Raw genomic sequence first — 26211 nt, forward strand, 5'->3', positions numbered from 1 at the left:
AACTTGGTACACGTATCACTTGCAATCTCGAAATAAATGCTGTGGGGTAAGACACCCCTGACAGCCCTAGGGGGTAGGGTAGGAGGGGGTGACATCTAAAAATAATTGAAAATGACCGATACTAGTGTGGAATCCATAGTTTTCGGGGTCGCTAAGATGAATAGTGACTCTCCCAATGCCGTTCAACTCCAAGACACCCCTGGCACCCTTAGGGTAGGGGGCGGGAAGGTGTGACATAAAACAACCGATATTAATATAGAATCTATAGTTTTCGGGGTCGCTAATACGAATAGTGACACTCCCAATGCCATTCAACTCCTACTGTAAGGGGTCGGAAGGGGGTGGCATGTAACAATAATCGAAAACGACCGATATTTGTGTGGAAATCATAGTTTTTGGGTTCGCTATAATGAATAGTGACACTCCCAATGCTGTTCAACTCCAAGTTCATCACCTATCGGGATGGAGGGTGAGAGGGGGTGAAAAATAAAATGCCAAAAGTGACCTAAAGTGTAAATCACCAACCCTGAGACCTTCTGTAAACAAACCGTCTCACCGATTCGATGTATCACTGAACACGGAGACCTTCCCGCACGCATAGAACTCGCCATGTTGAAAGTGGCACTACGTCCTTGCTGTTCACATGATTATTTTTAGAAAATAACCAATGTTATAAAATATCATTATGTACACAAATCTCTAAGCTCATTGAAAGTTACAATGCATATTCCTACAAATTTTTCACACTTACCTTGGTTTGCCATGTCACCAAGTTATTTTACGAAGTGCAGTATATTTGGCGGAACAAAAACCGTTATTAGGATGCTTGTCAAAGTTTCCAACCGCAATAAACGTACGAACTTTCTTTGTCTTGTTTTGATCATCATCATCAATATATTTATTCGACTTGCAGCATTACATATGGCTGTTTATGCCCATTATATATTTTATTTACATAAGATACAATTTACATAAAATCTACAAACAAATTTCAAATACACTCCTATATATATCAAACCTTAGAAATATACATTACCATACATTTTGTCTAAAAAAATGGAAGTAAAATATATTCAGTTCGCATGCAAGAAAGAAGCCAACTTTATGGGAAATGATTGCTGGTGCAAAGAGTTAACCATAAAGGTGAAGTAATAAGTACAAAAGAAAGAGCATTGGGTTTAAAGTAAGACGTCATTTTCGGCATGGTATCCCATACTACAAATTGGCCGTTGTTTTACCTTACGTAATGAATCCTGTGTCAACGCGATTTTCATGTAGATTATTTTACTTCTATGAGTTTGCAATGCTTTCTGCATGCACGTGGTTTTGTTCACAGAAGGTCTCAGGGTTGGTGATTTGAACTATAGATTAGTGTCGAATCCATAGTTTTCGGAGTCTCTAAGCTAATTGGTGACATTCACGATGAGCTAACTCGGTACACATATGACTTACAATCTGGAAAGAAATACTTTGGGGGTAAGACACCCCTGGCACCCCTATGGGTGGTGGTGGGAAGGGGTGACATGTAAAAATAATCTAAAAAGACTGATATTAGTGTGGAATCCATAGTTGTTGGGGTCGCTAAGATGAATAATGACAATCCCGATGCCGTTCAACTCCAAGACACACCTGGTACCGGTAGGGCAGAGGGTGGGAAGGGAGGGACATGTAAAAAGAGCGATATTAGTGTGGAATCCAAATTTTTCGGGGTCGCTAAGATGAATAGTGACTCTCCCAATGCCGTTCAGCTCCAAGACATGTCTGGTACCCCTAGGGGAAAGGGTGGGAAGGGGGTGACATGTAAAAATAACAGAAAAGGACCGATATTAGTGTGGAATTTATAGTTTTCGTGGTCGCTAAGATGATTAGTGACTCTCTCAATGGCGTTCAACTCAAAGACACTTTGGCACCCCTAGGGGGATGGGAAGGAGGTGACATGTGAAAATAATCGAAAACGACCGATATAAGTGTGGAATCCATAGTTGTCTGGGTCACTAAGATGAATAGTGATACTCCCAATGCCATTCAACTCCAAGACATCCCTGGCATCCATAGGGGTGTGGGTTGGGAAGGAAGTGACATGTAAAAATAATCGAAAAATAACAATATTATTATGGAATCAATAGTTTTCTGGGTCTCAACTCCAAGTTCATTTTACACTCTAGTTAGAATTCATTATTTTCCTATCTAATACAAGATTGGGATAAATATATACCCGGGCAAAGCCGGGTAATCAGCTAGTATATAATAAAGGAGAAACCCCAACAGCTAAAATGTTGATATAGTAAACAATTAAGAATTACTCACAAATTAATCACGTGATTCACACTACTCTTCCATTTTCAATAACCAAAAAAGGGGTTAACAAACTCACACTCCATCTGACAGTGTTGCCAAATTGTTGCTCATATATTGATGGCAGTTGCTGATTCTTGTTTTTTTTTTTACATTTACCAACAACATTTTGTATATCGATGCGTTGGTAAAAAGTATTTATAAAAGTCACTTTGGTGTACATATCTGTGGAATTATCCATTTATGTATGTGTAAATTCAGAATTTCCTCCCCAACACCAGCCTCCAATGATTTCGCACTTTCTTTGTTGCATTTGATGGGACGCCGTGGTTGTTAGTTACGCCACTACATTGGAAATAACGTCCAAGGCTCCCGTCATCATTGAAGACTGAAAGCTTTCTCACCAAAGCAACTGAGAAACTGCTTCAGTTGCTTTGGTGAGAAAGTAGACATTCGTGGCGAAGCAATAATTTAGCTCTGCGTGAGAGAATTTCCTAGGCAACGTAGTGAGAAGAAAAAATGGAAAGAAAATGGAATGAGAGTAGAAGAGAAACATGCACAGCCACTGAACCCTTGTGAAGATATCTTGAAGCGTTGCATTGGTTTCCTCCTCTTTTCCTTTTGTTGTTTACTCGGCAGAATGAGTTGTTTTCCATTTCTGAGTGTTTGAAAGTGTTTTCGTTCAATAGATCACAAGTATTTTTTACTTACATAAACATGTTTCGTTCTATGAGGACAACACTTTTCGTGTACATTAGTTCTAAGCGCACTTTATACACAGAAAGAATAATCGGGACTGATCTTACTGTTTAAAGTGTAATCCAAACCACAGTATGCCTCCACCATCTCATTGTTGCTTACGTATTGGCTTCAAAGCAGTCCTATCTAAATTTCAAGTTCGGAAGACTTGGAGTTTGTTCTTAGGAAACGCAAGACTTTGTTGCAGAAAATGCATCTAAATTCCACATTGTTCTTCCAATGTTATATTCTAATTGTTGACTAACGATAAAGATTCTGGTGTTTCCTACTTTCCTGTATTCTTTCCCGTCAGTCAGTTTAGAATATTGTTGATCAAACATTTTCATTAATTCCTGTAAAATTATTGAATCTTTATGTGAGTTTTGTTGCTGTTGCTTGGATGTATCTGAAATCTATTATTTGCACTTTGCTGGTTTCACGAAAAGCAAGTATTCATTAATTTCGAGGAAGAAATTCGATTAATGTTATCCCACTAATTTATTTCGTCGGTATTGCTGGTTCAACCATTTTTCGTCGTCGTCTTCTTCTTCTAAGAGATCCAAATCTAATTTGCCTAACCTAACCACCACAGATTATTTACTACCCCAAAAAGCTACCAGCCAATGGCAATGCTTGAAACATTTTGTAGCAGCAATCACTACCAATTTCTTCGGCTCTCAGGTTTAGTGGTGGTTTGTGTACCTATGGAAGAAGAACTGTTGTCGCCACATTTCAAAGCAAGGTTTCTGCCGATGCTGAATACACTTTGTCGCATACTTCCTGGTTCAACTCACAACTTCAACTGACGCACTGTAACCAACGTCAACGCGAAAATATTCGTACATTTCTTAGGGGATGTCCGTTTTGCCTTATCCTTACCCTATTACATATGTTGCTGTCCAACTAACAATATGTAAAAATGCGAGAGAAATTATAAATAACCTTAAAATTTTGTGTTTCCGTTAGATGAAAGCGTTATACAGGGTGTTTCAAAATGATTTGAACGAAAAAAACATGTGCCATGAGCAATACAACATAATCACCAAACAATAGTTCTAAATTCTGCCGACAGGTGTCAGGCTGACCAGTTGTAACATTCTTCAACATGCTGACTACGTGGCTTATCCCACAGCTCACACATGACAGTGGAGACTTTATCTATTAGCTGGATGGAGCCCACTGCCACTTCCACCCTAACGTAAGGGAGTTCCTAACGAGAGATTGACACATCACATCTATGGATTGGTCGTGCAGCTAACAATTACCGTATTGACGTGTGCAGTATAAAAAAGGGCGCTCACATTCAGCATTTGTGAGTTAACTTCGCGATAACCATTGTCACTTAAACTTGGACAGTTACATTACATATGTGTGAAATTACATCTTATTTTGACCATTTATGAATAAAATGTAACAAGTTTAAATCGTTCAAATCATTTTGAGACACTGCATTTGAAGCCAATTAACGAAGAAAAGCTACATATGTTAGATATGAATGACTGAAATCATATGATCATGGCGAGGATTTCCGGTGGAGCTTGTGAAGCCTACAACTTTAAAAAGTTTAAATGATCCCTTCCTGTGACAAGACCGATCTGGAAACCTATTTCGTTGCCCATACAAACTAAAGTGTTTGACAAATAGACGAAATTTACCAACGTGAACTTAGAACAAATGAGTCAGAATGCAAACGACGGCGACCACTCTTATCTCTCACCCCCAGCCGTTCCCTTTGTTCCGTTTTGCTCTCGAAACAGATTTTTGGCAGTTCATGGATTTTCACCAATTTCTCGTCTCTTCGCCGAGAGAAAGGAACACATTCCGTGACCCTTCTTCACAATTTTCACATCCCATAAAGCCTTCTCCTGCAACTTTCTCTATACAGTCAAGGTCTTTCCCTTTCTGGCTGAGATGAAGAGTAAATTCTGACACATATTGCAAGTAATATTGAAGGAAACGTCTAACAAAGCTTATGCTTTCCATTAGAACTGCTGTAATACGTATATGGAACTTCTGGTAAACGACTTGTAAAATGTTTGAAGAATTTGTTTGAGGCAAATAGAAAATATGTGTAAACATATTTTTTTTCTGTTTCTGATACTGTATATATGAACCAACTTTGGAAACGTTTGTTGAGTGTGATATTGAAACTATAATAATTTTAATAACTTTTCTTACAGTGAAAATAAAAGATCATGGATGTACGACATAAGTGTAATTTAAAATATTTTTTATAGTCTATGTAGCTGAATTTTAGCGATATTTAATGATAGTTTGCAACATATCAGCTGCAAAGTTTATTTACAGCTTAATTATAATGACACTATTTACGATTCAACATGATTACTATTTTGTATAGCTACACCAAACTTTTGATATTTTTGCCTATAAAAATTATTGAATTTTAAATCAAGATAAATTTAAGTGTGTTTACAGTTTAGATATTACATTTCCTTTCCTGTGATCTCACGTCATCAGAACATATAGGGTAAAGACCCCGAATATGAGACCCTTTTGGTAGAATTCGATGTACTTGTTAATTAAAGCATAAACGATTTATGTTTTTTAAAAAATATATTTTGTAGGGAGTCTATTTTATGATACAAGGTATTGGAATATAAAAAAAGTAACAATCATAAATTATAAACAAAAAAATGAACACAAGTGCTACTGAGCTATTTTTATAGGGGGTACCGAATAAGAGACCCCGACCTTGTTTGGGTTATATAAATCATTTCAATCTTTGAACTAAATTATTTTTGAATTTAATGAACTAAATTATTTTCTTACCCAACTATAAGTGAAACGGAATATTTTTTACACCATGTTTAAAAACATTAGGCTATTCTAAAAAAGAAACTGACTATTTTTACCATGCTAAAAATACAAAACAAAATGTTCCTTCTATGCTATCCTAGTGGCTGTCCTGTTGTCACCAAAATTGGTTCACTTCAAATGAAACTGTGAAAACACCTACATTGTGTTACACATGAATTAGCTACCTCGTAGAAACGAAGTTCATAATGCGTTTGCTTTTGATTTTTGCACATCAGACACACAAATGTGTCATTAGCACCACAATGAGCATGAGCCCACTTGTAACAAGGTGTGCACTTTACCCACTCTTCACCACATTGATCTTTGGAATACGATGAACCACAAAATACACATTCTGTATCATATTCATATTCATCTAATTGTAAACTGTCAGACGATTCTGCTAATGAGAAAGATTCTTCTGACTCATCTGTGGATTCTTCAAATTTCTTTGATACAACCTTCTTCTTCTTACGCTTACGTGAAGTAGAACGCGAGTAATCTGATTGCTGCTTTTTCTGGACCTCAGTAGGCTTCCTACTGTGAGTGCCTGTAACACCCCTACCAAACATGTTCTTCTTCACTTTCTTCTTACATTTCTTCGAATTGTCTGCAAGTCTTCTTTTGTATGCTGTTGTTATAACTACTGGTTGATTCACTGCGTGAGATTTCCCGGAGTTGGTAAGAGATGGGCTGTCTAGTGTGGGCAATGGCTCAATGTCTTTTGGCATTACAATGGCATCGTCATCAGGAATGGTACTGTTTGAAGACGGCGTATCCTGAATAGGACTGCTTTCAGGCTCCTGTTCCTGTTCAAGTTTGCCTAACCTGCTGCAGCTTGGTTGGGGATCCACATCACTTTTGAGTAGTTCAACTGACTGATCTGTTACATTCCGCTTTTCTTTTTTAGAGCTGACAGAGTGTACTGCAAAATCTTCATCGCGAAAAATGTGTCTATTACAAGGGAATAAACCAGTCTTTCGAAATAATTTACAGCCCTTATTATACTTTCTGGGCTCCACTTCTTCCTTTGGGATGAGGCTGCTCCCTGAAACAAAGAAATAAACATTTTCGTAATAAATCCTTGGCTATAGGTCTACACATTTCTAAAATAATTGTTCACATTTTATTTATTTAGTTATGAGTAAATTGGGTTAAATTTGAAAATGAGTGGGTCGAAAACATTCATCCAACAATTTAAATACTTTATGGTTTTATGTCTTTTCTTTCGTTAGAAAAAAATACGTCATTGAATTTATTAGAAATTGCAATACTTTGCCTTCAAGTTTCCTTCCCAAAAATATCGTCCGATATAGTTCGTTACTTTGTGTAAAAACTACAAGAATATTCTGATCATTACATATAACAAAAGGTAAAGATTAATAACCATTTCATTTGAAACATAATTGCAACGTAACTCCCAAATTAGGAAAAGCAATTATGAAAATCAACGTAAAATATTAGATATATTTTGTGACTCCTTATATGAGACCCTTCATTATTATGGTAGTCCTATTATGAGACCGGTCTCATATATTGAACCTCTTCCAGGTCTCATAATAGGATCTTCGCAGGGTAAACAAATGAGCAACACTATTTCTCTTACAAGTGGACGGAAACTAGCAACTAATTACATGGTACAACACACACACTCACAACTGCGAAGCACAGTAAAAAGGGGATCAGTAACAACTTACCTTATCCATTTTCAGCAGCTAATTTCCGAACGGCACGAGCACGCTTTCTTTTTCACATTCCTTGCGTCACCAACTCTAAACACAAAAAGCTCACGTGACTTCTAGTGCTATGACGCAATTCCTCTTTGTGTTTCAGCTTTTTTCCGCTAGGGTGCAGCTCTTTGTTTACGAGATACATGGGGGTCTCATTTTAGGTGCCTATCCTCATATTCGGGGTCTTTACCCTATTTATTCCCTTTCTTTTCCTATTTTAGAACAATATTAACATCATTAAATGATTATTTACTTTACGACTAATATACTTTTACCAAAAGTGATTTTGTTATCTACAAATTACTTACATTATTCTATTAATTATTTATTTAAAGTGATGCAAATCAGTGATTTTTTTGAAAATCTCAATTTAAATAAACCTAATTTAAATCAGTCCACCTTGCATTAAAATATTTCCGTTAAAAATTCTTCTCAGTACTTTCAACTTTCGTCTTTTGAATATCCTATTCCTCACACACCAGCCCACCTCAAAGCCTCAAGATATTCCGTGCATTTTTCAAGCAAATACAACGCAAGTTATATAATTTATCTCATATATGATTTACCTACACATTTTCTTCTTTATTTTTATTCCAGGAGGATTGTCATAATCAACATTACTGTTCTTAGGAGAAGAAGGGTTGAAATTCAGTGGATGAAAATAGAAGAAAAAAGGAAGTGGATGAAAATAGAGTTCCGAACGACAAATGTGAAGGCAAATACAATCTTCTTGTCCACCCTCTAGCAACACCAAGACGGGGACCACCGTTGCCCACGACCGCCAGAGGGAGATCACCATGACGACGTCCCCTAAGTCTCCCTTCTGCAAGATCAGCCTGTGCTCGCGACAGAAGCCGCTCAAAGTCATGGTGCTGGGGCAGGCGGGGGTCGGGAAGTCCGGTGAGTCACTCTCTCTCTCTCTCTCTCTCTCTCTCTCTCTCTCTCTCTCTCTCTCTCTCTAGCAATGATTGAAGATATTTACGTCAGTAAACGATGTAAGTAGATTTTCTGATCCTACATTGCGAAAGTGGTGATTGTGGAATTGATTTTCACACAGGATGTCCGAATGGATTATATTCAATGTGACGTCAGTGGTGTAGAGCATGATGGGAAATCTGGCCAAATTCGCACATGGTCCGGCATCAGTCCGGCAAATCATAGCAAGCGTGAAGCGAAGCATAAGCTGCATGCATGAAAATGACCCGATGTTTATCATTTTTAAATTATATTATGTAGATTTTTAAATGAAGTTTCCTTTTGGTGAATTAATAAGTTGTGTATGTGTGTGTGTGTGTGTGTGTGTGTGTGTGTGTGTGTGTGTGTGTGTGTGGTGTGTATGCCTCTGTTTATGTATTAATTGTGAGAGAACATCATACCTTCAGACAATTTTGTCGGTGGTTAAGATGGCGTGATTCAAGGAATATAGGGGCGTGATTTTTACAATCCGAGGTGAAATATGAATCGCATTTTAAAGGCAAGTCCTGTGTTTATGGCTAGAGTTATATGACTTTTATGCTACTCTTTACACCCGCATGCTTTTAAACGCGTGTGGTTGCTGTACGATCTCTAATAACGTTCACAAAAAAAATGAAATGCTGCTTATCAATCAGCGGATGCGTTCGCAGTATGCGTATATTCGAATATCTTCTATGGCTCTCTCAATATACATACTAAAGTGACAATGATAACTTACGGCCTTAAAAAGTATTTTGTACTTCCGAACAATTCTATAAATTTTCATTTTCATGAGACAAAGTTTGTGTTTAATTCACTTTTTTTAAAAATATATGAGAGCAATTTTTTTTAACCTCCGATGGTGCCGCCAGGTGGCTAATGAAGCGCTAGGAAGCGCTAGGAAGCGGGGCGTCCCGCAGCGTGATTGGCGTCTCCCCTGCCACTACCGCCACCACTGCCAAGACCAACGCTGCAGTTGAAGCTGAGTGACGGGCCCGTAGAGATGTCTGCTACAATCGACTCTCCCGCCAAGTGCAAGGTGCGTAGTGTGATACGATTTCTACAGGCAGAGGGGCACAATGGAGCGGAAATTCGCCGTCCAATGAGCTGTGTGCCGGAGAGGCATGCTGCCTTCAGTCATTGTCCTGCTTCACGACAATATCCAACCACATCATGCTGCGTCAACCCAAGACCTTCTTCAACGATTCCATTGGGAAGTGTTTGTTCACCCTCCATACATCCCAGACGTGGCACCGAATGACTTCCACCTTTTCCTAGCAATGAAGAAGTTTGTTGGGAGCGCTGCGTTTCTATACCAATGCGGAGCTTAGGGACACCATGCAGACCTGGCTCAACAGACAGGCGGCATCTTTCTTTGCAGAGGGTATTGGAAAGTTGGTGCATCAGTACAATAAATGTCTGAATCTTTTTGGTTATTACATTGAAAAGTAGATTATACGTGTACGTAACTTTTGTCAATAAACCCATTTTGTTATTCACTGTGGTTATTATTTCATGCCATATCGGAGGTTGAAAAAAGAATAGCCCTCGTATATTGATGAGGTGTAATGAGTGAAGATAGAGAAGATTCTCGATTAATTATCTCTTTACACTGTTCATTGATCTGACGTTTCCGTCGACTGCCTCTCATTATCCCAGGCACGCACAGCATTTCCTAATACCTCTGTGCTGAGGTTATGCAGGTGACGAAAGTACACCTCACCGATAGGGGACATGAGGAGTACTAACCTCTAGTCCGGGAGCAGTATAAAACATGAAATCCGAAAGGACAGCCTCTCAGTTGGCTTGCAATTCAGTCAGTACACTTAGTGCGGGATAACGGAAGGAGCGTCAGTTGGAGTCGATGCACGACAATAGCCATGGACACGTTCTGTTAGATACGTCTGGTACAGTGCTCAGCGAGAACATGTGACAGGTATGACAAATGTGGAGAGAGCTTTTCAATCAGTTATATTTCATGTTTCCTTTCATAGACCGGGGGTGGGCCTTTACAGTCATTATGAACTACATATCTCTCGTTTTGTTATTTGCTACATCCCAGTGACACTTCAATATATATTTATGTCTTAATTCCCCTCCACCGGGAATCGAATTTGGGACCCTTCGATTACAAGGGGATAGCATTTAGCCACTGCACTATCGGATAGGCTTGATCGATTCCATGAGAAACAGGCCCCATAGCCTGTATTTTTTCGTATGTTACGTAGCTTTATACAACGTTGTTTTGTGGCAAATAGCATCTTACTCTGGTCATTGTTACGAGTCTTAGCATAATCTGAAAGACTACATTTGGCATATGATCGTTATATTTGTACCTTGAAGCACTGCCACGAAAGCTGTGATCGCAATACTTATCAAACGGGTTTCCAACACGCCCCGAAACATTTGCCGGAATCATGGCAGCTGGAGTGGTTTGAATTGAATTGTGGGGGAAGTTGTTCGCTGAATATCATCCATTGAAACGCCCTAATGGCAAGTGTCTGTAACTCCACATGTATTCGATGTAATAAAATGAATTGTACACAGTCATAAAGTTTCTCTGAGCGAAGTAGTAATTAGTACATATAGTACTTTTTTAGTACATTTCTACATGCGCCCCACGAGTCTCTCGGAGGATGTCCAGTGAACTTAACCAAAGTGACAAGTTTGGAACAGCTTCCTGAAAGCATTGCAGTTGCATTGGGACAGTCACCCCACACATAGTTGCCACTTTGGTTAAATTTACTGAACATCCTCCTTGCGACTTGTGGGGCGCATGAAGAAATGTACTAGAAATGTACTATATGTACTAATTACTACTTCGCTCACAGAAACTTTATGACAGTGTATATTCATTTATGTATAATTCATTTTGACACAACGAATACATGTGGAGTTACAGACACTTGCTATTAGGGAATTTCAATTCGGACACCCTGTAGTTCTTATAAGATAAGGTAAAGGTAAACATACTCCTGTGCATGTGCACACATATGAAGGCATACGGGGTAATGTGAAGGTAGATTTGGGCGATAGTTGGGATAATGTGATCAGCATCACTCCCGGCCGCCTTTATCCCCGAGGATTGCCCCCACGTACCCATTGACTCGAGGCTGCGTGTGCATCAGCCGAGTAGAAAGAGAGAAATTTTGTGATACAGATTACCTGGCACGGGATTCGAACCCGGTCTTGCGTATGATAGCCAGATGCTTATTCAACTTTCTCAAAAGAAGGAAAACTCCTAAGCGGTAGTTTTCCCCACTTCAAAATCACATCAATTCAACTCATTTTTTTCATTTTTTTCATTTAGGACAGACAAACTGAAACATCAATGTCTTACCCGCGATTCGAACCCTATACCCCTGGCGTCATGGGTGCTAACCACTCCGCCACGGAGGTAAACAACTGAATAACCGCGGCGCATATTATTTCTTCTAAGGGTAAAATAAATAAATAATGTTACTCTCCATACATGTTAAGAAAATCAGCCTTTAACGACCACCTGCCACTATTATTTTTGTTAATTTTGAACGCCATTTTAATACCAGGCATTATCTGCGCTTAATATGTAGTATTGGCAAAGACGTGCTGTTTTATATTTTAAAATACTTTTTATCAAATCAAATTTCGTCCATTTGGGACACAAGAATCATATTTCCTTCCGTTACTAAATCAAGAAAAAAATAATGCTGTAATTGGCAATGTTGTCATAAAGAGACTCATCTTTTTATTGAACTTGCTGATGCAAGGCCTCTGAAGCACCCTTTGTCTACCCTTTGCCTTTTTCTGGATGTTTCAATTAACTTTCAAAGATTTGACTGCTCATTATTGCTACACAAAAAAATCCATTTCTGTTTATTTTCCATGAGACATTTGCCTTTCACCTTGGAAATTAGATGCTGTTCGTAACCAGGGAAAGGATTTATATGTAAATACATATTTATGTATGAAGCTGATTGATTGACTTGCTTTATTTTACTTCGCTTTTTGTGCCACATTTGGCTAATTTGCCAAGATGGGGATAAGTGATGATATGATGAAATTGATGAATGGACACTCACAAATATCCATGCCCAGACCGGGATTCGAACCCAGGACCCCTGGAGTTGTAGCGAGATGTGCATGTATGAAGCTGAAATCACCTATATTTTGTATTTATCATTGCGCATCATGACATGTAGACTCGAAAAATTCAGTTTTCATTTCTTGTGTTTGTACACGTATTGGGTTTTGGCTCATATTTCACATATTTTAGTTATTTTTGCATATTATTTCTATATATCAGAACATTTATCAACATATAGTCACTCCACATTCGCGCAATAACTACATGTCCCCGTGTGATCGAAAGATTTGGGTGACTTTCTTGCTAATAACCAACAAAGTCCGAAGCGACTTAAACAAACGAAAGTTTACGACATTTTTTATGCCATCCAATTGCATTAATTTCCAGTTTTCTATGATCTAAATGATAATGTTTCTTTCACCTTCCAATCATTTGCTTTTGTTATTGTAAAACACTTAAAATTCCTGTTTATTTCTAATTGTTGTCAACAATGGAGAATGAGGGCTCAAGCATCGGCCCCTTCTTGTTTCAAACGTCCCAAGTCGAGCAACCCATTGCTAACCCCACCCTCGCTACTATAGCTCTTTTCAGTTCTTACGTCGTCCGCTCTAGAAGTTGGCAGGGGAAGTGGGGAGCGGGGAACGTGCCGCTGACCAACCAGAGAACAGACCACCTAGCGGTGGAGCCGAGAGTTACGCAGTTGCGGGAGGAAGCTGCAGCGCTAACTTCGTTCTGCACGTTGCTGTGTTGCCAATTCACCGCGTTGCTGATGGTATTTTGCCCCAGTGTTGATTCCTGTTTGTTATGAGCGGAATGTAGGAATAATATACGTGGGAGTAATTGTTGTCGCGTTGTGTATTACCTAACTGCATTGTTTCTTCGATAAACGTGTATGTGGCATGTGATGTGACGTTTATTTGTACTCTCGTTGTTCCATAGGGAGCTTTGTGCTTATTAACGCAGTAAGCATAGGCGCCGACACCATGGGGCTTGGGGAGCTCGAGACCCCCAATGTTAACGATGGGGGGGGGGGGGCAGAGCCCCCCAAATAATTTTGATTAAGAGTTCTAGTGTATTATTTTGCTTCTCTTGTCAAGTTTACTCTGAATTGTGCCACATGAACTTAACTTTAAATACACTTTTGAAATGTTCTAGACTAGACCATCACCTTTGGGGGGCTGAGACCGCTAAACCATCAACTTAGGGCGAGCTGTGACCAGAGAAAACAAAACACATGACTTATTACTATATACTAAGTATATAATTATGAGTATTGTTAAAATTTTTACTAAAAAAGGAGTTTTAAAAGACGATGTGCATGAACTAGGGTAGTGGATGGGACGTTCGGGCTACATGACATTCAGAACGAGATCATTGATATATTAGGAAGATCTGTTTTGCGCTCCTTGGTAGCAGATATTAAAAGTCGAGAATATTTTGCTATTATGATTGACGAAACTTGTGACATATCCATCCGTTGACAATCAATATTCTGCATTCGAACTGTGAATAAAAATTTTGATATTTTTGAGGAATTCGTGGGCTTTTATGAGATTCCGAACACTGAGGGCAAAACTTAAAAAAGGGAGAAAGTGAGTCATTGATTAATTTATTTCAGTGATCAGAGCCCCCCCCCAATAATTTTGACAAGTCGGCGCCCCTGGCAGTAAGTATCGTACGATGGCGAACAGGAAAGAGGGTAGTTTATAGCCAAGGCAGGAAAATAATCAGTAGGGTTCATGGATATTATCAAAAGGAAGCAGAAAACAGTGGTCCCTTGGTAAGTGTGCACAAAGTGCAACAGAATGTGTTGGAAGCTTTTGGAGTGAGTACGCGAACTGTGCAGCTTATTGTTAGGGAAGGCAAAGACAGTCTTGAGGTGTCGGGTTCCACGTCATTTGAATCACCGCGCAAACGAATCAAAAGGAACAGTATCACAAAGACAATCGACGGTTGCGATAAAGATATAACAAGAAGAATTATCCTCGGGTATTATGTAAAGGGCGAATATCCAACACTGAACAAGTTTTCGTTGATTTGCATACATAAATAAGCTTTCAGTGGGGAGTTTCGTCGTTGTGGAGGATACTGAAATATATGGGGTTAAAGTACAAAAAGAGCAATGACGGTAGACGATTTCTGATGGAGAGAGCCGATATAGTTACAGCCAGAGTAACGTTTTTGCGAAAAATGGATCTTCTAAAAAATAAGAAACCTTTGCCCTATAAGGTATTTCATTTAGATGGAACGTACATACATCAGAATTACGCTCCAACGAAAAACTGGCAAAATAAAGAGGGTACATGGGGTTTAAAAGTGCCCGTGGGTAAAGGTAGGCGTATTATTGTTTGTCACGTAGGTTCCCGTCACACTGGTTTCCTACAGGAATGTAAATTAGTTTTCAGTGGTTTTTGCAGTTTTTAGATCCGCTTGACGAAAGGAACATCAAAGACGCAGTGATTGTAATGGACAATGCTATAGATACCATTCGGTACAGTTGGAAAGAATTCCTACAACGTATACACTTGATATCGTACACTTATCGGTATTCTACTGACCACAAGATGGGGATAATATGCATTCTCAGGCCATACGTGAACAATGGGACGTCTGTATTTCATGGTTCTTTCGACTTCAACTCTCCTTTCCCGCTACTCTGACATGGCAACGCTGCAGTCTCTCTCTCTAACCGGCTTGTCTCGTTGCGCTGGATAGGTCGTTTCCCCGCTCTCCACTACCCCTGCCAGCTTCTAGAGCGCACGCCGTAACAACTGAAAAGAGCTATAGTTGCTCGCCCGACAGCAGCGCCGGAAGCAACGGTTATGTGGCACACGTACGGGATTTGCTTCTGGTTTCTCTTCAAGACAGTCGCGGTAATAGTTACAATGACGATATTATATTTTATGAAGCTCGTGTGTTTTTAACAATTTTAAGTCCAGAGTTAACTCCATATTTTGGTAAAAATAATTAAATATGTATTTACATATTTAGCATATTTCTACTACATGTAAACCCGTTCCTTGCTTGTAACCTTCGTTTCATAAAGCCAGTGTGCTTTCTAGGTCTAGAATGACATTTGTAAATCTTGACGATGGTTCTATTGCGCTGTAACTCCTTACACCTGTTTCACTGCTTTTCTTCAATGTGGTCTTTCAGAAAGAAAATATTACCAACAGACATTCCCACATGGAAATTTCACCACGCGCCCGTTGAAACATTCGGTTAAGAATACCCTACAAAGTTTGAATTCTGCATGATGTGTTTCGTTATTTGTTTTTAGATGTGTGGGAGTATGTGGCATAGCATTGCTTCCAGCTGAACGTTCAGTATATGATTAAACATTACGTATCTCAACTCGTTATTAATTAGGTACCAAAGTCATAATATGGATTTGACTTACGTAAATTGATCAATACATGTTTGAACATACGTGCCCAACCATTATTATGAGTTTAGTAGTACCTTAAGCTGCAAAAATGCTTTTTGGACATGATCTTTAAAAAGTGTACAGCCCGGTACTTTTCCCGTTTCGGCAGTTTGAAACGTGTGGTATGATATCTCTCAAATATAAGGGTCTCCCCGATGGCGCAGTGGTAGCGTCGTTGCCTTGTAATCAATGGGTTCCGGTTTCGATACCCGTTGGAGGCACATCGTGGTTCGGATCTCACTTTAAACTGTAGGTCCAGTCCCAATTAGCCTTACTGTGCATAAAAGTAAACTTAGTGCACCAACTCTATCAATCAATCAATTTCAAAGATAACTAATTTCCATTCCTGCGTATTATCTAGGTTCTCCACGGCGGTTATAGTGGTCAACCGTTTACGATTCGATTCCATTTCACATTGCCTCCCCTAGATGCTGAAATACTCGATTGCCTGCATAGCGTTATGTGTGTTGCCTAACTCTACGGCGATGAACGAACCTCAATAGCAATTCTTCAACGGCCACCGCCGTATAGTTAGGCCACACACATGACGCTATGCAGAGAAGTGACTATTTCATAATCTCAGTGACCCATTTTTTTGCGGGTGACTGTAAATATGAATTTGCTAAAAAGTTCAACAATCTAATTCTGGTAGAATAATTTCCGTGTACTACAACTATTTACTTTTGTTCTTCTTTCATTGGAACTGATTGTTTACAGTTTACAGTTTACAGTTTACAGTTAGAACTGTCCTCCAGAGAGAGAGAAAGAGAGAGAGAGAGAAATTTTACAGCAGAAATCAATGGTAGCAACTTTCTACTGAAAATTACATTGGTATTTGATCCCCCTTTATAACTTCATCTATTTGCCAACAATCTTTTAATGCTCATTTTTACTCAATACACACGCAATATTCATTAGTTCATTAACAAAAATAAATTCTCTTAGGTTTATAAACCTGGTTATGTGTATTTTTACAAATGATATGAAAATTATTTTCGATACTTTCTTAAGCCGGGGCCTGTAACATCGCGCTACAACACCAGGCCTGGGTATGGATGTTTGTGAATGTCCATTCATCAATTTCATCATATCATCACTCATCCCTATCTTCGCAAATTAGCCAAAACCTGGCACAAGAAACGAAGTAAAGTGAAGCAAATCAATCAATCAATACTTTCTTAAGGAATGAACACGTCCCTGGAAAAGGGACAACCAGTCTTGCATAAAATAAACATTTTGTGCAACAAAATTAAACTGGTTAGTTGGTTCGATGAGTAAACCAAGAACGAAGTCACGCATTCCTCAATCGTTAGAAAGACATGGAATTATTGGTTAAATTTGATGGTAGTCAAGGAGACACAAAGATGCAGAAACATCACCTGGATTCCGTTTTTACGTAACACCGTGTAGCAGAAGGAATCCAATGTCTCTCTAATATGCTTCACTCAAACCTTTTGCTTGGTAAACGGTTTTGATGTGGAGGTAGCTTTCGACTCTCCGACGAAGAATCCAGTTAATTAACAGCCCGAAAGGGTTAAATGGGATGAAAAGTTTTGGGAAAGGAACTAAGAGAGTCCCCGAAGTGAAAGAACGCAGAAAGGCTTTCCCTTTGACGTGATTACTGAGGCGGAGTAATATTTCTTCATTTCCCGGACGCGGAGTAAACCGAAACCCAATATTTGGAGACGTTTATCACACGTCGCTTGACAGACTTCTCAGCGGCAGCCGCTTGATTCTTCTCTCGATATGAAGATGGAAAAATATGTTTTTCAGGAAGCGGCTCTGGTATTCATTGAAAATCGATAACTGCAGATATTATTGTAGAAGAGAACATGTTCGATGCTTGATGGAGAATAGGAAAAAAAGCGCTGTGATAAGGAACGACGAATCGTTTTGTGAGACGGTGAGGGATTTGCGTCGCAGAAATGTTTTTCTAGGGCTGAGCCGATACCACTTCCAACCGATACCGATACGGATGCCCATACTCTTACTGATTCCCATCGATACCTATACCGATACTTTAAAATTTCAACAATTAGAATTGTTCAAAATGTTGACCAATTTGTCTGAGGAAGACCATGTTACGTTACGTTTTAGTATATTTTTCTAGAATCCATTTTGCTTCTTCTTCTTCTTTATTTTATGGCTCACACCGCGTTTGCAGTTTCTAGCCAAATTTGCTGAGTTCAGGTTCTAATGTTAATATCTATGTTCCAAACTGTTGTTGAATATCATCCACTTTCTTCGAAACACTAATGTCTTCCTGTTCTTACGGTGTAAACAATTTTTTTAGGTTATAATTTAAATTGTAGTGTGAATCATCGTGGTTGTTTAAATTGTAAACCTATGTTTTCTAGCGAAACTATAAAGAATCCAAACAACTGCGGTGCGAGGTTCAGATATTAGTGTAGATAAGGATATCGGAAATGGTACTTGTGCACGTTGGAAGTTTTTATATAGAGAGTCTCGGTATAGTTGTCTTAAGGGACATTCAAAAAATAAATGATTAAGTGTTTGATTAGCTTCTCCGCATAGGCAGGAAGTTGATGGCACAATCTTTAAACGAGCCAAATGTTGGGTTACTAATACGTGACCTGTTCGCATTATTAATAGAAAAACAATCACTGCCCGAGGTAGATTCATGTTTTGGTACAAAGGTCTCTGATTTCTGACTTGAGCATGCCACTTATAGGATGTGGTATTTTGTAGCTCTATTTTACACCACTCCTCCCACTGTTTTACATTTTGCCTTCGTCAGCATTTGATTGTTTTATTAACATGGAAACAAGGCTTAACAGTGTTACCAATATCGGTGTGTAAATATTCTTCTCCAATTAAATGCATGAATTTTCCAAGAAATTTTCTTTAGAATATTTTATAATTAGATCAGAATATTAAAGTAGATATCATGCAATCGCAAAATATAGTTTTTCGTGCAAACTTGGTGGAAAATAAATAGGAAGTTTGAATTTTTTCAATAATTTCCAGGATAATTAGTGTCGCGCGACATTTTTGCAGACCCCGTGAAAGACCTATGTCGAAAAGCATCGGCTGTTATCGGTAGATGAATTCCAAGCAATACTTTCCGACACAGATACCACTGGAATAGGCCGACACTGATACATCGGTCAGCCCTAATTTTCCATTTCGTTCCTTCTTCAATGCTCATAGAGCAGGTGTTGTGCAGTGGAGATAGTTGATGTCGAGAAGTATTAATTGAGAAGGATTATATGAAGGTTTAACTTAAGTTGATTAGCATTATGCTCAAAGGGCACCAACTTAAAATGGTGTTTTAAGTTCATTTTATGCACAGTGAGGCTAATCAGGACTGGCCCTACAGTTTAAAGTGGGATCCGAACCACTTTGTATCTCCACCGGGTATCGAACCCCTCGTGGGTTAAGATTGGCATAAAAATATTGTATACATGTAAATATGTATAATATCTGTCCCTCCACGTGAATATTGGGATGGCATAAAGTGCCTTCTCCCAACCCTCCAAAGCTGACGCCTATTGTTATGTCTTGAATTAAATTATTTATTTATTTAGAGCCTCCCCAATGGCACAGTCTAGTGATCATAGGTTTCCGGGTTTCCGGTGGAGACAAATATTGGTTCGGATCCCACTTTAAACTGTAGGTTAAAATCCTCTACGTCTCTTGTTTCCCCTTTTATACTACACAAGTGAGACGAGGATTGTCTTATCGGCGCAGTGGAACGTAATGATCATATATTAGGTACTTAAATTATTCAATTTAAACTTAATATTCTTTAACACATAATCTTTATTACAAATAATATTATTACTTATACTTTCCAAATTTAGTTAACTCAACAGTAATTTCTATGGATTAACTCTCAGTTCAAATAGTACAGTTCGTCCCATTTGATTGTCACCAGTCAGTAAGTAAGGGCTACACGAGTCTGAGCCAACCGCAGCCCCGCCCCAAAACCCCCAAAGCCAACATGACCCGGAGCAATCCACCTAAAACAATTGAAACAAAAACAAATTCCTTTTCTTGCACTGTTAAGAACTCAAAATAACTCTATTAACTTTAGGTAAATTACACCCGTCCATGCAGGCCCCAAAAACGTTGATAGACGGTAATGCAGTATACTCAGCCTGTCCAGCCTGTGTCCAGTTCGTCCAAAGTCTCTCTCAGTCGGCAAGGATCTGCCACGCTAGACCTCTCGCTCGCCCAGCGCAGAAGCCCAGCCAATGGCATAACCTTCCTGAGTCACCTGTCTATTGAGTCTCAATACTTCATTCATGAGTAATATTACACTATGGTTTTACAAGGTCCAGTTCCGCTTAGCCTTACTGTGCAAAAAGTGGACTTAAAACACCAGCTCAATCAATTAATCAATTTATTTATTTATTCAACTCAACAGTCCAAAAACATAGTGAATCCAGTTACATTTATTTTTCTGTAATATATTTGTGCTTGCTACTTTTATCGTACCATTGGATTAGGACAGTATATGTTTAAGGTCAGTGTGTTAATAGTGGCTTTACTAAAATTCCTTACGATAATAGAAAATATGACATTGGTCTTATTCTTTATTACAAATTTATTGTAACTGATGCACATTCTCCATAGTGCACATTTCTTTTAAAATTACGATCTACACTTCTTGGGAAGAAAATCTTCGTTCATGAGTATATTTTCGTCGACGGGATTCGAAAATTTATCTGGCAGATTAGATGCTCAACATCTACTTCATGACTTAACAACTTCCATAAGAATACTATTTCCTGGAACGTTCTTCTATGAACAGCTTTGTAAACCGACATTCATATACAATTAGGTTGTCATAGTGTTCAAAAGTGGGATAAACTTTCTGAACTTTCTATTTTAAAAAATCTAGAAATGTTGATTGGAATTTTTCAAATGCTTCACCGTACTTTGCTGCATCAGCATTCCACGTAACAAATGCATATTCTAGTTTTTATCTTACATATGAATAATACAAAATTATTAATGTCTCAGTACTCTGAAAATCCCTCCCCAGGTTTTAGAATAAACCCAATGTTCTCGAACGCATCACTACTTACTTGCATGTCTATGTGTTTATTAAAAGTAAGATTTGAATAAAAATTAACCCCTAAATACTTGACTGTAAAATTTCGTGAAATAGTATGGTTCTGTATTTGGTAATGTTATTCGACTGGGGTTTCCTTTGAGTATATATTACATAATGGCATTTATTCCTATTTAATGCTAAATAATTATTTATTGTCCACGTTTTTGTAATATCATTTTGAAGTTGAATACTGTCATATTGTTTGCTCATTTTCCTGTAAAATGTGAGGTCATACGCAAACAGTAATATGTGTGAATTTTTAAATGAATCAAGCAAGTCGTTGATAAGTAACATGAAAAGAAATGGCTCTAGGTGGTTAGACACCTGATGTACTCCTGAGGTGACTTTTATATCTGTGGCCTTTATACGTCACGTACTGCTTACAGTTCTACAAGTAGGTAGCGCACAGTTTACGAAGTGGTTCAGAAACGTAGAAGCATGCTAATTTACGTAAGAGGATATCGTGGTTAACCAAATCGAACGCTTTGCCAAAGTCGGTATATATTCCGTCAACCCGACCTCCTTCGTCCAACGTTGAATTTACGTATACAATTGGTAATATCGGAAAGATTGGTCAACACTGATCTACGTGGTACAAAGCCATGCTGAAACGATGATATTACAGGTTTTACGTGGGGAAATATGTAACTGTGCATGATTTTTCCCAATATTTTTGCTGGGGCTGATAGTAGCTCATTACTTACTTGCCGATTGTTTTGTACGTGATTAAGAAATTGGACAAATTGTCGTGGCTTTCCATTTTTCTGGAAATTTGTGGATTGCAAGATTGAAAATCAGATATAATGCATATTTCAATATATAACTGCAACCTTTAATTCCATAAGGCGGTATCTTGCCTGGTCCTGCTGATTTCTTAGGTTTTAAGTTTTAAGTTAATTGCTTTTCCTACATATGTCTTTAATTCCTATCTCTGCAACATTTAAATTAGCCAAAGTTTCATATTGTTTATGGTTGATTGATTTGCTTTATTTTATTTTACTTCGCCTTTTATGCCACTTTTGGCTAATTTGCGAAGATAGGGATAAGTGATGAAATTGATGAATGGACACTCACAAACATCCATGCCCAAGCCAGGATTCGAACCAGGTTCCCCCCTGGCGTCGTAGCGCTATGTGCTAACCACTCCGCCACGGGGACTAGCTCATATTGTTTATGGATAGGCAATACTTTCATGTCATATTTAGGAGGATTTTTTTTATACACTGAAATTGCTGTGCAAAAGCTTCAACTAATGAATTAGACAATATTTGTACGTGGACTTACTTCACAAACAAATTCATTTTTTATATTTATTTATACGGACTTAAAATTTGAAACAAATAGCTCTGAAACACATATATGAGAAAGAGAAAGCCAAAGTTATCGATCCTTCAGCTTTGGAAACGAATTAAGAAATTAAAGGAACTGAATTCTCTTAATTGCATCTCTCGATAAACATAAAAATCCGCGACGTAATACATCGTTTTATATTTCATTAGCTCTACAAACTCCATTTCCGCTTCGAGATACGAGCAATGTAAAAATCAATATTAAAATTTGCCATCCAAAATTCCTAAATCTTTCTTGCTTTTCATTCTCTTGAATAAAAGTTCCGCCCTGCTGTCTGCCATAAACAATTAGGTTCCCCTTGCTCCGCCTCTAAATGAGAGCACAAAGAAGCCGCCACTCATTGAGAACTGAATTGTTTTCTTCCGACGTTCTGTTGGCAAAGAGAGCAAAATAGGGTTTCCAAATATATTGTGAAAAGAGAGAGACGGAAAATTAGTGAAAATTCAATGTAGACTATATATAGCAGTTGGAGTTAATTGGCTCGTGTAGGGTAAATTAATTGCTGGATAATGAATCGATAATGCCAAGCTTCCTTCTCAGACAATCAGAGTGAAAGCGTTTTTACATCATGAAAAGGAAAAGCATGATTCAATTTACTGCTTATACAGATAAAGATAGAAACCAGTATTAATTGCGTTTCGTCTAAATGTGTAACTTTCCCTAGATAAGATTGTCTTTTGAAAATAAATTATGATGACATTTCTTATCGCTGCAATCAATTAATTCTTATGACGCCGAAAATTGCATCTGTGTTGTTTTATTCATAATCTTCTACAAACCAAAACACCTAGAAACCTATTCCAGAAATTAAAATTCACAAGGGAAATACACGATTACAAAACAAGGGGAAAATCGAAACTTGAACTTCCAAAGCACACGCTAGTGCTTTTCGAATCATCATTTACGTATTTAGCTGCAAGAGCGTGGAATGAACTTCCTCCTTCCATGACGTCACTCACTAATCGCAACAAATTCAAAGACAATCTAAAAAATCTATTGTTAAATGAACAATATCTGTGTTCCAGCACTCACGAATAATAGCTCGCATATCTGAACCAAATTCCTAATAACCAATATTTTCATCTTCATTTTGCTTGCTTACTTTTCCCCTTACATGTTGCCAGCCCTTAACAATATTTTGTCCTTTCTCGCATACTAAGAACATTTATATGTTTTTTTACACATAACATTAATATTAATTTGTATTATTCTTAACCATATCACACCAAGCACAATTGTGTCAATTATTTGTGTATTTGTTTTCAATCCTTTTATTATTATTTTTAGTGTGTAGACGAGCCTTTGTTCTCAATTTTGTATTTGTTCTTTTTGTGTCTTCTTTATGTTTCTCTCTTTCTTCTTTGTTTGTTATTGTACAAACATTTAGTAGGTAGAATGTATTTAGTATGTATATGTATCCATCTGGGTTAGGTGGTAGAACCTCGCCCTTTAATAAAGGAAAATTGAATTGAATTGAATTGAATGTGGATTTGATCCAAAATCCTCAGCACGAATTCCATTTTCCATAAAATTCTTCCTAATTGCAGTAATCTTTCTTATTTTTGATTAACATTGTCACACAATATTATTAGAAGTCTATACCCTGTCCCTTCATCTCTGGAGCAAGGCCGCGCATAGCGGCAGGGAAAGGGGGGGGGGTGAATGAGCGGGGCGAAGCAGTAAACACTGATGCGAAGACTGGCAACTTCATTCGCCCCCCTTCATACAATACCGTTCCCTCTCGCGTGTTCTTTGGTGGAGCAGTCTCACGTCACTACTTCTGATAGGAGAGATAATACGTGGGCTGTAAATTTTAAAGTGGCAACACTGTCAGGAAGAGGTGATAACACCATGCATGTGCTATCAGGATTGAACATTGTCAGTTGGGGCCCATGTCGATGTGCGGAGTGCCAAAAGTGGTCGGTGCAGCGAGTGCTGCTGTGTATGCACGAAGTTGAAATTAACGCCATTTTGTGTACTGTCCTGGAACATGTTTGCAAAGGTAGAACAGCGATTGTGGATCAAAATATATCAACAATACGTACCAATGGGTAAGTGCATTTCTTGAGGAGGTTGGGATGTGTCAGTGAAAACAACCTCAACAGGAGGAAAATTGCATCATGCCGGGTTCCCGATATTGTCACCATTGTGCAAGAATCAGATACGTCTAGGTATTGTTGCTATGTGGCCGCGGTGGCTCAGTGGGCGGCCCCTGTGGCGGAGTGGTTAGCACATCGCGCTACGACGCCAGGGGTCCCGGGTTCGATTCCCGGCTCGGCCATGGATGTTTGTGATTGTCTGTCCTGAAAAGTCTTGAAATTGAAATATGAATGAAATGATATGAGTGAATGAAGTGTGATGGGGGAAGCTTCCGCATTGGGGCTTTCCTTTAAAAAAAATAAAAATAAAAAAAAAGTCGGTAACGCGTCTGACTACCATGCTAAAGGTCCCGGGTTCGATCCCCGGCCGGTTCAAATCCGGGAACTTTTCTAACGGTGGAAGCGGCACCGGCGCACACCCAGCGTCGAATAACATGGGTACCTGGGTGAAACCCTGGGGGGTAAAGGCGGTCAGGGGCGTGATGCTGATCACATCACCCCCACTCACGACCGGATCAAGAAAGTGTGGGGCGTTACCCCCACACCCCCTATACGCCTTCATGGCGTGGTGCTAAGCACAGGGGAACACTTTACCTTTTTTTACCTTTTACCTAGGTATTGTTGCTACAGGCTTCATGCAAGTCTTGATGACATTCTCGTGAATTTTTTGCACGGGCCATCTGGATTTTGATCCACAATCGCTGTTCTACCTTTGGAAACATGTTCTAGGGCAGTACACAAAAAGGTGTTATTTTTAACCTCGTACATACACAGCAACACTCGCTGCACCGACCACTTTTGGCACTCCGCACATCGACATAGGCCCCAACTGACAATGCTCAATGCTGATAGCACATGCAGAGTGTTATCATCTGTGTTGACACTTTTAAATTTACAGCCCATGTATTATCTTCACATGAAGTATTCCTAAAGTATATTGCGATTACTCAATGAACGCAGATCCCACTAGTCTCATCTCGGCCTTGGGTGTCAACAAAACATTATTTACGTCACGTAGTTTCGATGGGAGAGTCGGAAGTAGAGGACAGGTCGAAGGCAAATTAACTCGCCAGGAAAGGCAGTAGGGGAAATGGAATTAGACCCCAGAAGCGAATAACAAATTGCTCTAAAAGGTTTTGAAGATAAATGTCTTGGGAAGAAACGAAATTGCTTTTGCAGCTAGAAACTGGAAATTCTGTGGCTGGGAATGGAAACGGTTTTATTTTAAGTTTTTTTTCTGGGATAGGCTTAAATGCTTAAAAAGAAGCAAGTAGAACATTTCATGAATGTGGGCTTCATTATAATGTACCTTACTTTGCACCTTCTTAAATTTAATTAATAACAAATGTGTTTGTCTCAACAAGTAGTGTAAGTTAGTTGTTTCAAAGTAGTACTTAGTAGGTATGGTCTTTTTTTACCAATTGAATATCACTTTTTGACATACTTTGACAATTTTTTGTCGATGTTTTAGCGTTTAGCGATGTTTTAGTACAAATTTTCACTATACTCATTTTTCCCCCACTCGTACTTGGTAGGTATATCATGATGTTACGTGATACAACTTAACCTATCCTTTTTTTACGATTATTTAATTTTTTTACGATCCTAAGTGATATAACTTAACCTATCATTTTTTTTATTTATGCACTGTT

The 26211-nt window shown here is 38.6% G+C and overlaps 1 protein-coding gene across 1 annotated transcript in view; it reads left to right on the forward strand.

Moving 5' to 3' along the window:
- The first annotated feature begins 8409 nt into the window (after positions 1 to 8409).
- LOC145989488 (ras-related and estrogen-regulated growth inhibitor-like) overlaps positions 8410 to 26211 on the forward strand; it is a 243262-nt gene continuing 225460 nt past the window's right edge. The window contains exon 1 of the mRNA XM_083124837.1: positions 8410 to 8480. Within this exon, the coding sequence (XP_082980963.1) occupies positions 8447 to 8480 (34 nt within the window). The 5' untranslated portion in view covers positions 8410 to 8446. The remainder of the gene's footprint in view (positions 8481 to 26211) is intronic.

This window comes from Lepisma saccharinum, chromosome 6 (assembly GCF_977018435.1).
Source record: "Lepisma saccharinum chromosome 6, izLepSacc3.1, whole genome shotgun sequence".
NCBI lineage: Eukaryota > Metazoa > Arthropoda > Insecta > Zygentoma > Lepismatidae > Lepisma > Lepisma saccharinum.